Source organism: Zosterops lateralis, assembly GCF_965231275.1.
Source record: "Zosterops lateralis genome assembly, chromosome: 4".
Lineage (NCBI taxonomy): Eukaryota > Metazoa > Chordata > Aves > Passeriformes > Zosteropidae > Zosterops > Zosterops lateralis.
This window is the reverse complement of record NC_139765.1, coordinates 24832814-24844365: the sequence shown is the minus strand read 5'-3', so window position 1 is coordinate 24844365 and position 11552 is coordinate 24832814. Positions and strand designations below refer to the sequence as shown.

Below are 11552 nucleotides of genomic sequence, written 5' to 3'. Positions count from 1 at the left end.
TTGAATAGCAGGAAAGAATTTTTCATTTCCTCAGGGTTGTCATGTGAATTGAACGTACAGAGGATTCAGGGTATGGCGATATTAATTATGCCAAATTATAACATGACTTCCCTTCCTTGGCATTAAATAATCCAACCAAACGAGCTCTGTCCCACTGGCTTGGCAATTGCTCCCCTCCCCATGCACATGTGACATGGGAGCTTGGCTTTGACGTAATAGCCAAATGGTTGAGAATGCAGGAGCAAATACCGTAACAGAATTCCTCTGCCTGCATGTGTACGAGGGTGACACCGTAATTAAAAGAGCACAGTCAAGGCACAGGTATTTTAAAGAGCCCTAATATGTGACAGCCTCTTAGTAACACACTAAAACAATAATACAATTTTAGAAATGTAATTGCCTTTTTTGCTTAATGATGCTAAAAATAGCTCAGTCATTTTAATTTCCTGATCTCTGACAGTATGATTTTGTTTCCAGCAAAGCAAGGGAATAATTGGAAAAAAAAAAAAATAAAAGCTATTCTTTTGTAACTACATTCCTTTTTAAATAGGAGTAATGAAAATAAGGCTGTGCATAGTAGCTCTCCCCTTCTCTTTCCCCTTCCTCTGGAGAAAAAAAAAAAAAAAAAAAAAACAAAAACACAAAAAAAACAAAACAACTTCAAGAGTTATTGTTTTTTTCTGTAATCAGTGGGAAAATGAGCAAGGCTGATTGCTGTGGCTGGGAAGGAACATTAATAGATTTCTTAACACACAGCCAGGTGTTGGCTGGCCTCAAAATAAATGCTCTTCCATGGCAAAGGCAGTACCTGAGTTAAGGTGTTCCTGAATGCAGGAGGACAAACTAAATCCAGGAGGCTGAGGACTGTTGTAGAAACGAGGCAAGAGATGAATTTTGTATTTTTGCACTTGGGAGATGGTTGCCAGGACAGCTACCCCTTTTGCAACTGTGACTGTGGTAATTCCTGTGTCACCCTGTGCTTGCGTCAGCACTGAGAGAGATGCAGGACACGCGGCTGGGGGAGCCTGGAAACACCATTCTTGGTGTCCCTAACACTAGTTTAGAGTGTTACTTCAAAACTGATCAAAAGCTGCTTTACGTGTGGACAGCAAGCAGCCTTTGCCAAGTGGTGTGTGTGGAAGGTGGTGTGACCTTGGACTGTAAAATACACGGCCTGGGGATGCCTGTAGGCATTTTCTTCATTTTCCTGGGACTAGAAATGGGTCTGCTTTGAAATAAATGGTGCATATCTGTTTATGGGCTGACTGAGAGTGCCTTCAGCTTGCCGGTGGGCGGTGCAGCTCAGCCTTTGGCGTGGGGGTGCCGCGATCGGCCCATAGCCGCAGGGATGGCCGTCACCGTGGTTGTCTTTCCCCGGGGCAGACTGTAAACCCGAGCCCTGCCCGAACCCGCGAACGCCCCGCGGTGAGGGGCGAGCACCTCGGAAGGGGCAGGCTGCGGCCACCCTGGTGACTACATCTCCCGGCAGCCCCCGCGCGGCGCCCACCGCGCACACCCTCTTCGGCTCATTGGCTGAGGCAGCGCTCTAATCCGAAGGCGCCGCCGGACCCGGGCAGCCAATGGAAAGGCTGTTACTAGCACGCCGCAGTTATTTTTAGCAGGGCCGGCGCTCGCGCACCTTGCAGGTCTCTGGTCTCCGCCGCGTTGAGGCCGGCCCTGCTCTGTTAGCGGCGGAGGGACATAGGCGTGCGGAGTAAAAGTAGTCCGGGAGGCGGGGAGCGCGTGCCGGGGGCGGGATCTCCGTCCCCGTTTCGGGGCTGCGGAGGTGGTCACGCTGCTCCTGTCCTCCCCGCGGCGCCACTAGCCCACCCGGTTTGGTCTTGCCCCGTCGTTCCCCCGGGAGATGCGCTCGCAGCGTTCCGCCTCCATCAGGGACTGGGGATGCCGAGGGGTTTGCAACGATGGAGGAAGGCGGGATTGCCCGTGGGCACGTCTCCCCGAGCTTCTCCACTGCAGCAGGGCGCGGGGCTCCACCACGGGGGTCTTCGCGGACGTGCTTGGGGTGTGCGGGGAACTGTCCCTTCGGGAGTCCCGGGGATGGCCTTGCCACTGAGCTGGGGCTCGACCGTACCCGTGGTGCGTGGGGGCCGGTCCCGAGCCTCCCCGCTCCGTTCGATTCCTCTAGCAATCCCCCCGTCGCCTCAGGCTAAGCCGCTTGCGAGAATCCTCAGGTCAATCCCCGTTAAGGCCGCGGCCCCACCCCGCCTTCCCCTGAGCTCCGAGCCGGGGTACTCTCGGTGCCGGGGGCAGCAGAGGGGGCTCCGCCGCCTCGGCCCCCCCGCCCCGTCCATCCCGGGGCGCTGCGGTCGGCGGCGGAAGGAGGAAGTAGTTCCGGCCCGCCCACCGCGGCCGCATCACGCGGGGCGGGAGCGGATCCCTGCGCCGGGAGGTTGCTAAGGGTGAAAGTTTGCCGTGAGTTGGCTCACTCGGGGCCCGGGCGCCGGCGGCTGTGGGGGTGCGGCGGCGGCGTCTACACCACAGTGCCGGGCCCGCCCCGCGCCGTCGGGTACAAGGGAAGGAGAGGACGGACGAGACGGGGCAGAGCGGAGACCTGCCGGCAGCGTCCTCGGCCACCGCGATAGCCGCCAGCAGCCGCCGGCCCTGGAGCCGGGGACGAAGTAAGTGGGGCCGGGGGAGCTTCCCTCCCCCACACCCCTTCTTGGGCCGGGACCCCCCCGGCGTGCATCCTCTTTGTGGGCTCTGTCGGAGAGGGTTCATCGTCCCCCTCCCCGCCAGGTACAGCGATTTACCCGTCCGTGGAGTTACTGTGCGGCTATGAGTCCCCGGGGGGGGGGTTAATGGGGCTTCAAGGGGTAAGAATAGGGGTGAAAGTCACTGGGGTCGGAGACGCTTTGCAGTGCCCCAGTTCACCATTTCATTCGCTACATCCCAGTATGAGGGGTGGGGTGGGGGCGGGGGGGGGGGGTAGCGGGAGCGGGATGCGGCTCAGCCCCAGCCTCAGCAGCCCCAAAAAAGGCAGGCTGGGCCCGAGGGCGGCGGTGGGCACTCTGGGCTCCCAGGAAAGGGGGATGTCGCCGGGGTGTTCCCTTTCGTGCACGACGAGCTCCGAGGGGGAGAAGCCCGGCGATAACAAAGGCGCTGTCGGGGCTGGGCTGGGCTGCCCCCGCCCCCCCCATTCCCCCCTCTCGCCCGGACCCCCCCGATCCACGGTGTCCCGCCGGGTGTGCGGGGCCGGGAGCTCGCCCTTGTTGGCACAGCCTCATCCATCCGAGCGCTCTGTTGGGAGCCTTGTTTGCCACTTGGCGTGCCCCACTGGGGCGAAGGGGACAAGCGCGGGGGGCGGGGGAGAGGGACAGAGGGATACCGGGTTTCTGGCCACCCGGGCTCCGTCCCGCAGCCGTGGGGGGGGGAGCAGCTGCGTGGTGGGGACGCACCCGCCCATTCCTGCCGAGAGGGAGGGAGGGGAAGAGAAGGGGAGAAGGGGGCGGCTGCCCGGCGGTCCCGGGCCGCGGGGCGTGTTCCCGGCCGTGGGCAGCGTCGGGAAGGGCGGGCGGGCCTCAGCGCGCATGTGCCTTGGAAAATTTTGTGCCCTGCCCCGCTGGGGGACAGGATGAGCCGGGCCGGGCGCGGGGCGCGCCGGGAGCCGCAGTCCGGGGAGAAGTAGGTCGCGGGGCGGGGAGCCGGAGCGAGGACTACAGCTCCCGGCGTGCCGGGGCCGGCCGGGTACCGGCCATGGCCGCGCTACCGAGGATTAGAGGGCGATGGGGCTCGTCTCCGCGGGGCCGCTCGTCTGGCGCGGGAGAGCCTCTCCGCCGCCCTTGGCGAGGTGCTGCGAAGGGCGCTCTCAGTCCAGACGGGTGTGTCCGGCTGTAGGACCGCAGGCCGCTGGCTGTTCAAGTCCCGGGCGGCCAACCCGTTCCCAGGGCCGGGCCTCCTTCGGGAGCTCGAAGGGGGATACCCGCAAGGTCGCCCACCGTGTTGGTGTAGTCAGGAGAAGAGGGAATCGTTCCCGTGTTCGCTCTTCTCTGTTGCAAATGATGGTCTGGCCTCTCCCCTTCAGCATACCGATAAACGGGGAATCTGAGGGGGCTCCTGCCTTCCCTCCGCAGAGTAGAGAAACAGCTCTTTGTTCCCTGCCAGCACCTCGATGTTCTGCCCGTGTACAGTAAGCCTTTACTTTGAAAATGCTGGCGTTTATGGAAGACTGCTCCGAATATCTCTTAAAATTGATATTCAGTAGTGTCTTTCTCTCAGAGCCATGCTGCTTCAGCTATATTTCGGTAGGTTTCAGGGTTTTAAACAATCTTTTTAAAATTATTTTGTCATATTTCAGTGCAGTAGAAAGAGATTGAGGGGATCCTACAGGAACGCATCTTGCCGTGTCAACAACCTAAGGAGCCAGTGACTTTTTTTTGTGCCTTCGGCAGGAATCAGTTGTATGCCACTACCTTGGCAGCTGTTGGTGTTATTAGGCTAATTAACTTACCTGTTTCTTAAACAAGGTAGAGAGTATTCTCTTTTTAGGAAAACAGGAGAAAAGAAAAAAGGAGATATTGTATAATTGTACCTCCTCGCTGTTTTCTGCAAAAAGTTGATGAGGAATTGGGGTCCTCAGTGTATATTGAGACATTTGTGTAGCAGATAGGATGTTAACCAATTTTGGCCACTGTTCCTTTCCTAGTCTTTAATATCTGTTTTTTTAATAGATTTTGGATCTGGATTAGAATTTATCACCAGATAAAAGACTTACAAACTGGCTGTTCTCTTCCTGTTTAACTTGCTGGGATCCAAAGGTGTCCTCTCTTTTGAATGTCTCAAAGCCAAAGAAGTTAGAGAGTTCTATGTAATTCTCCCTTGAGGTAGTGTAGTCTATACAAGCTCTTGTTAGGGTTTAGGTGTGCTCTTTAGGGGTTTGCTTCATATTTAATTTCTGTGGAAAAGGCTCCGTCTCTGTGCCAAGAGTTTTGCCTTCTGAAAATGGCTTCTTCTTAACTGTTCTTAGGAAAACTCTGGTTGCTGATTTCTTTGGTGTTCATTAGTTCTTACTTGGACTTGGTCAGATTGCAGTGACCTACCAAAGTTTGTTATGTTACAGTCATTCCTTAAAGCAGCTTTTAAAGGCAGGACTTCTTTTTCACTCCGTTGTTCTTGTGTGTTTTTATGTTGCTGAGTCAACTCCAAAGGGGATTCCTTCCAGAACTGACCTCTGTTGGCAGATCTGAGGTGTGAGATCTGTTTCTGGTTACCATCTTCCTAAGGCTAAATCTCTGTGAACATGGAGTTGTACAGAAAAAGCATAGAAATCTGCATCTCTTTTTTGCAGTAAAGCTTCAACATATTTGAGGGCTTTTTGAAAATTATTTGATCCATCCTGTCCACCAAACTAGACTAAGCAAACAAGTCTGGTCAGTTTTTAATTCCTCCTGACCTAGGCCAGCATGGATACCTGGTTGTACTGCTGGGATTTTACAGGGGAATGCTGACTATGTATGTTTGTACTCTATCCCCACCCCAAATAATTGTCACACATCATAAACATTGGCTTAAGTGCTGTGCAAGAATATCCCTAAAGCCCATTTTAGGAAAATGGTTGAGCACAGTGTGTCTCTTTGAGCAAGGTGAGGGCAGCTGGAGACAGATCAGTCTCTGACTAAGCTGCCAATTAAAAACTGGATATTCTTCTTTCCCCTGGAGAGGTGTGGAGGCTACTGGAAGTGTGGTTCCTCTTAAAATATCTGCGGTCATGTTCTTTGGATGAGTGACAGAGTGTAGTGCTAACATACCTAGTTTGGGTTTTTTTGGTACCCAGACAAACATTTTTTGCCAATCTGTGTATAATGGGCGAGTTGAGTGTTGTGGTTTTGCTTTGTGCTTTTGTGGGTTCTCTCCATTTCGGAGACTTCCTCACAAGGCAGAGAGAGAGAGAGGAGGAAGGATTACTTCAATCTTCGGCAAGCAGTTTCAGCTTTTATTAAGTAGATACCTGATCCTGGCAGAGCTCATCCTCCCTCTGTGCAGAGATAAGCGATGTGAACTGTATTGGACAGGCTGTTGGCACGTGTGTATTTTGTGATTCTATGCACATTTAATGTTCCCCTCTCCCCCCCTCAGCAGACTTAAACTGAGGTTTTATGCTTGTAGCTAGGCAGAGTCTCAACTGGGTACACTTGATAAGATACATGCCTGTCAGTCAAGGGGATAGTAAACATGGGCTGGCAGCTGGTGCCCCAGCACCCTCCCTTCGCTCCTTCTTGTCCCTTCTGCGCTTGTGCCAGCAGCATGTGGCACTCAGCACAACTACGTGACCTCCTGGAGGAGAGGCTGGCCCTGCTGTCCTGCGCATGAGCAGGTCTCTGCATAAAGCTGCTGAGTGAGTCACGAGGCTGTTCAGGAGCTGCACTTGGGCTCTGGAGGGGCTGGTGCAGGTGGGCCATGCTGGAAGCAGCCAAGTGCCAGGGCAGGAGAGGTGTGTTAGGTGTGCCAACAGAGCTCTGCCAGAGCAGACAGTGGCCTGCCGGGTTACAGCAGCAGTGCTTGGCAGTGAGGTGAGTGTGATGTACGTCCTTGTGTGCGGGTAGTGGCTACACCCATACTTCTTCTGAAAGAGGAGGAGGGAGACTTCTCCCTATTGGCATCCCTCTGTTTTGAGGACCAGTAGATTTGTGGTGACTGTCCTAGAGAGCATTATTTCTTGTTAGTATTTGTGTAAACTGCTCATTCTGCTTTGTTCATGAAAAGGCACAGTTGTTTATCTCAACAGGTGGAGAATTGTTGTCTTCTCTAGTCTTCATCCATCCTTTTCTCTCTTTCCCTAGGTCTCTTTGGAGTCAAAACTTGTCTATGTTCCTGTCATTTTGTCACTTTTAATACGCTGCCCTGACTTGCTTGCTGGGAGGAGAGTATGCATCTGGAGATCAAAGTTGCTCTTAACTTCATCATCTCATACCTGTACAACAAGCTTCCTCGGAGGCGGGCAGACCTGTTTGGTGAGGAGCTAGAGCGCCTGCTGAAGAAGAAATATGAGGGTCATTGGTACCCAGAGAAACCTCTGAAGGGATCTGGCTATCGCTGTGTTCATATAGGGGAGACGGTGGATCCGGTGGTGGAGCTGGCGGCCAAGCGGAGCGGGCTGGCTGTGGAGGATGTGCGTGCCAATGTGCCAGAAGAGCTGAGTGTCTGGATTGATCCTTTTGAGGTTTCCTACCAGATCGGTGAGAAGGGCTCTGTTAAGGTTCTCTACCTAGATGACAGTGAGGGCTGCAGTGCCACAGAGCTGGACAAAGAAATCAAGAGCAGCTTCAACCCCGATGCCCAGGTATTTGTCCCTATCGGCAGCCAGGACAACTCGCTGTCCAACTCTCCATCCCCCTCCTTTGGCCAGTCACCCAGTCCCACCTTCATCCCTCGCTCTGCGCAGCCCATAACTTTCACCACTGCCACCTTTGCTGCCACCAAGTTCGGCTCAACCAAGATGAAGAAGGGTGGAGGAGCTGGAGGAGGGGGTAGTGGAGCAGGGGCTGTGCAGCAGCCGAGAATGGTCAGGTCTCCCACCACCAACCTGCTGAAGCACAAGGGCCTCTCCCTGTCTATGCACTCTCTGAACTTCGTCGGGAGTGCTGGAAGCCAAGCCCCACAGTCACAGCTCTCCCCCAATGCCAAGGAGTTTGTTTACAGTGGCGCCTCGCCAGGAGCCAGCAGTCTCTTCTTCGATGGTGTTGCCACTGAGAGCCAGGCCAGCAGCATCCCGCCAGCATCGCAGTTCAACGCCAGCACAGGTGGTACCTTTGATATGGCTCAGGTCTTCAGTGGCAGCACCAATAGCCTCTTTTTGGAGAAGTCTCCCTTTGTGGAAGGACTCAGCTACAACCTGAATGCCATGCAGTATCCTAGCCAGTCGTTCCAGCCCGTTGTCCTGGCCAACTGAATATAAAGGAAGGAGAGTATTTTGGGGCAGGGTGGGAGGGGGGAAACGAGAAAAAAACAAGAGGGAGAGAAAAGAAAAATAGAAATATACAGAAAATATTAAAATCTTACAAATACAGGTTCTTGGGAAAAGAGAGAGCTCAGTGTTGTTGCGCTGTGCTGGTAGCACTCCTGAAGCACTGAATTGTTTTTTAACTCAGTACTTGTGCTTTTTTCCTACTCACTTTTTTACTCCTTAAAATGAGTCTTGGGCCTTTTTTTTTTCTGTTAGTTTGTGTTCCCCCTTCTCCCACCCCAGCCCAGGACTGGTGCAACTGTAGGTCACAATGCTCCTGATTGCCTGCACCGCTCCCTGCCCCACACTGGGCACAGGGTCCTTCCACCTGGGTGTAGGGATGTCATCTTTGTACCACTGTGCTGGAGAAGGGACAAGAAGAGTCAGTGTTTGTGGGGACACACACACTCTTGTTGCGTGCTAGCCAGAATGGGTGGGTGAGTTTGCTTTTTCTGTTACAGCTCTGCATGTAGACGGAGAACATCCCCTTTGCCCACAGGTGCAGACCATTGTGCTATTGTGGCTCCAGCCCAAGCTGGTATCAGCTGTTCTGTCTGTGTGCTGAAAAGCACTGACTCTTCTCCTTGACCATCTCCCAGCACATCACAGTCAGGGCAGAGCATTACTGTGAAATGGCTTCTTCCTGCTCCCTTCCTCATCTGCACTTCCAGCTGTGGCTACAGGGGAACAGTGCTTTGAGCTTAGTGGCTCTGGCTATTGGACCTTTCTGTACCTCGGCAAGAGGGCCTTTTTATGCTCTCTCAGGGCTGCCCAGTCAGTCTACATGACAGCTTCTGTGGTGTAGAAACACCACCTGCCTCTCTTTGTGGCTTGGGGGAGGTGTGGCACTGAACCAGCTGGACTCCACTTGGATCCTGCCCCCGCTTCCCAGATATTCTCCCCAGCAACAGGGGCCAGCTTCCACTTGGGGTGGCCTCTGAGATCAGAGTTCTCATTGTCTGCTGTGAATTCATCTTGTCTCAGAGAGGAAATTCTTTTTTAGTTAGGCAGAGCAATTTTTCAGGAAGATAGGGTGATGTTGAAGCTGCTGTCTTGAGTGGTAGCATAAGAGTTTATGCTTTCAGCCAGGTATGCACCTGACTAAATCCCTTCCCTTGCCTTTCTGGAGAACCATGAGGAGGCGGCTGATCCAGTGAGAAAAGGAAGCACATATCATAAATTGCTCATTCCAGCCTGATTGCATCAGTATGGACCAGCAGCAAGCTTAGGCCAGAGCTGGGATGGGCTCTCTAAAAGCAAGTAGTCATCTCAACCTGTGAATGTATGGTTCCTCTTCACAGCAGGGATGAGATCTGGGACTCTGCAGCTTTCTCCAGGATGATGTGCTGCAGTCAGGCAGTAGTGGCTGTACAGCTTGATTCCATCTGTGTTGAGGACTCCAAAAACCACCTTCACAGAAAGCCAAAGGAGGGCTGCTTCATGCCCAGAAAGGGTGGAGGCTTTTTAGGTGGGAAGGGAGGTCTCCTTGAAGGCTGCTGTGTGAGCATGGAAGTGTGCAGAAAGGAGATGGAGATGATGAAAGTCCAGTTTTTCAAGTTTGCAGTTTAAATGAAAAATAAGCTTTTGCTGCTTCCCAAACTTGAAGTTTGATTTTCTTTTAATTATGCTTCTTGGAGCACAGTCTGAAATCCACTCCTCCTGCACTTGTGGAACCAGTGTGCTCTTTCAAGAAATCTCTTTCAGGTGAGATGAGCTTGACTGTGTGCTTTTGCTGCTCCCTTCCCTGAGATGGAGGCACTCCAGCCCCTTTTGTAGTTGTGTTGCCAGTGAGAATTTGCAGAAGGTAATGGTCTGTTCCAGGGAGACTGCCTCTGCCCAGAGCTCTCCAAGGAGAGTTTCCAGTGGATCCTTCCCCTTGATGGGTGATGGGGCGCATGATACTGACCTTGTGCCCAGCATAGGTTCCCATGCAGGCTGCTTGCTCTTGAGCTATGACCAATGCAGCAGGTGCGTGAGGAGAGCAGAGCCCAGCCAGTTTCCCCAAAGCTGATGTCCACAGCCTCAACCCTGCAGGTTTCCAGAACAGGACAAGTTGATGAGGAATGGCTCAGCTGTTGTGTTTCCCTTTTTTCTTTCCTTTGAACCTACTGCTTTTAATGGGTGCTCCCACTGCCATGAAGTCCTCTGCAACAGGGTGCTGCTGGATGCCACCACACGTGCTGCACTGGACTCTGAGGGGTGCTCAGCCCCTGTTGGCAGGACCTGGTCCAGTTGCCCCCCACTGTCCCCACTGGCAAAGCTACCTGTGAGCTGCTGCCATAAGACAGTGTGCTCTCCTTCAGCACAGGGAGGGAAGAAGTGGGGATGTCCCCTGTCCACCTGCTTATGTGAGTGAAGCTTCGCTGCTGCTTAGCCCTGCTACATGTATTATACCTGCTTTAAAAATAGTGGTGTGAGTGGAAGGAGGAAAAGAAGAGGGACCAACCTCTTTGCATCTTAAAAGGAAAAAAGTGTGCTTCAGAAATGTTCCTCCAGCATCAGGCAGCAGTGGAAACTAATGGCCTTTTCAAGTCTTTTCTAGTCTTGGATGTAGGCGTTCAGCTTCAATTTGATTTTTTTAAAAACCTGCACTAATTTACCTGGTTTCTTAGGAAGAGAAGAGAGGTTTTTTGTTGTTGGTGGTGGCGTTTTTTGTGTGGTTTTTTGTTTTGTTTTGTTGGGGTTTTTTTTTTTTTGTTTTTTTTTTTTTTACTTTTATTTTTTATGGGTTTATGTTCTTTTTGTTGATGTCTGTTTGTATTGAATAATTTGCTACATATGTAAAATGTAAGAGGTATATATAATATATGTATATTTCTAACGTAAAAAATGTAATTTTTTTCTTTTCAAGATTTTTTCTTAAAAAGAGGAGAGAAAAAATATTTTTTCAGGAAAAAAACTTTAAAAAAAAAAAGAAGTGGTGAAGATTCCTTTCTCCCCACTCAGCCTCATTTTCCTCCCACCCCTCTCCAAGGAGTGAATCGACAGTTGCCTTGTGGGAGAGGAGTGAAAGAGGACAGAAGAGTGCATGTCTCCGAGTGGAGGGTTTCTGCGTGTGCTCTGCTTGGGGCTTTTTTGGAGGTGGGGACTACTGAGAGGGCAAACCAGGGTGTTGCTGTCTTCTTTTTTTTTTCTTTTTTATTTTTTTTTCCTTTTATTTTTTTCTTTAGCAAAGGAGGAATACAATCAGAGTTTTGTATTCAGAATGTTGTGCAATATTTTGGAACGGGATATCGGTGTGTCTAGAGATTTAGTTAAAAACAAAAAAAAAACCCACAAAAAGGTTGATCAAATCTGTACAGTTTCTATTGTTCCAGATTTTTTTAAGTTTGTATTAAAAGCATGATATAATAACCTTTGGTGTGCTGTGTGTTCAGTGTAGCGAGAACACCTCAGATGTGCTTGGTTTTGGGTAATGAGGGATACAGCTGCCTTTGGATGAACTGGTGCTCAGTGTCAACCTTGCAGGCAAGGTCCTGGTTTCACAGCATTAGGAATAGCTCGTTGATGCCCAGGATTGTGCAACATGGCCAGGACAGCTGTCTCAGTGACCTCTCCTGGTGCCAAGAATAGCAGTACATAGGAAAAAGTG

The 11552-nt window shown here is 51.8% G+C and overlaps 1 protein-coding gene across 4 annotated transcripts; it reads left to right on the top strand.

The window, feature by feature from the left end:
* Positions 1 to 2464: 2464 nt before the first annotated feature.
* TOB2 (transducer of ERBB2, 2) lies at positions 2465 to 11314 on the top strand. Of its 4 annotated transcripts, XM_083859245.1 has the most exons (3): positions 2465 to 2639; positions 6798 to 6968; positions 7065 to 11314. In XM_083859245.1, the coding sequence occupies exons 2-3, from the start codon at positions 6884 to 6886 to the stop codon at positions 7904 to 7906; spliced, it is 927 nt and encodes a 308-aa protein (XP_083715371.1). In that variant the 5' UTR covers positions 2465 to 2639; positions 6798 to 6883; the 3' UTR covers positions 7907 to 11314. The 4 variants fall into 4 exon arrangements, with proteins under 4 accessions (XP_083715371.1, XP_083715368.1, XP_083715369.1 ...); XM_083859242.1 differs by having other exon boundaries at positions 6798 to 11314; XM_083859243.1 differs by lacking the exon at positions 2465 to 2639 and adding an exon at positions 2646 to 2757 and having other exon boundaries at positions 6798 to 11314.
* The last annotated feature ends 238 nt before the right edge of the window (positions 11315 to 11552 follow it).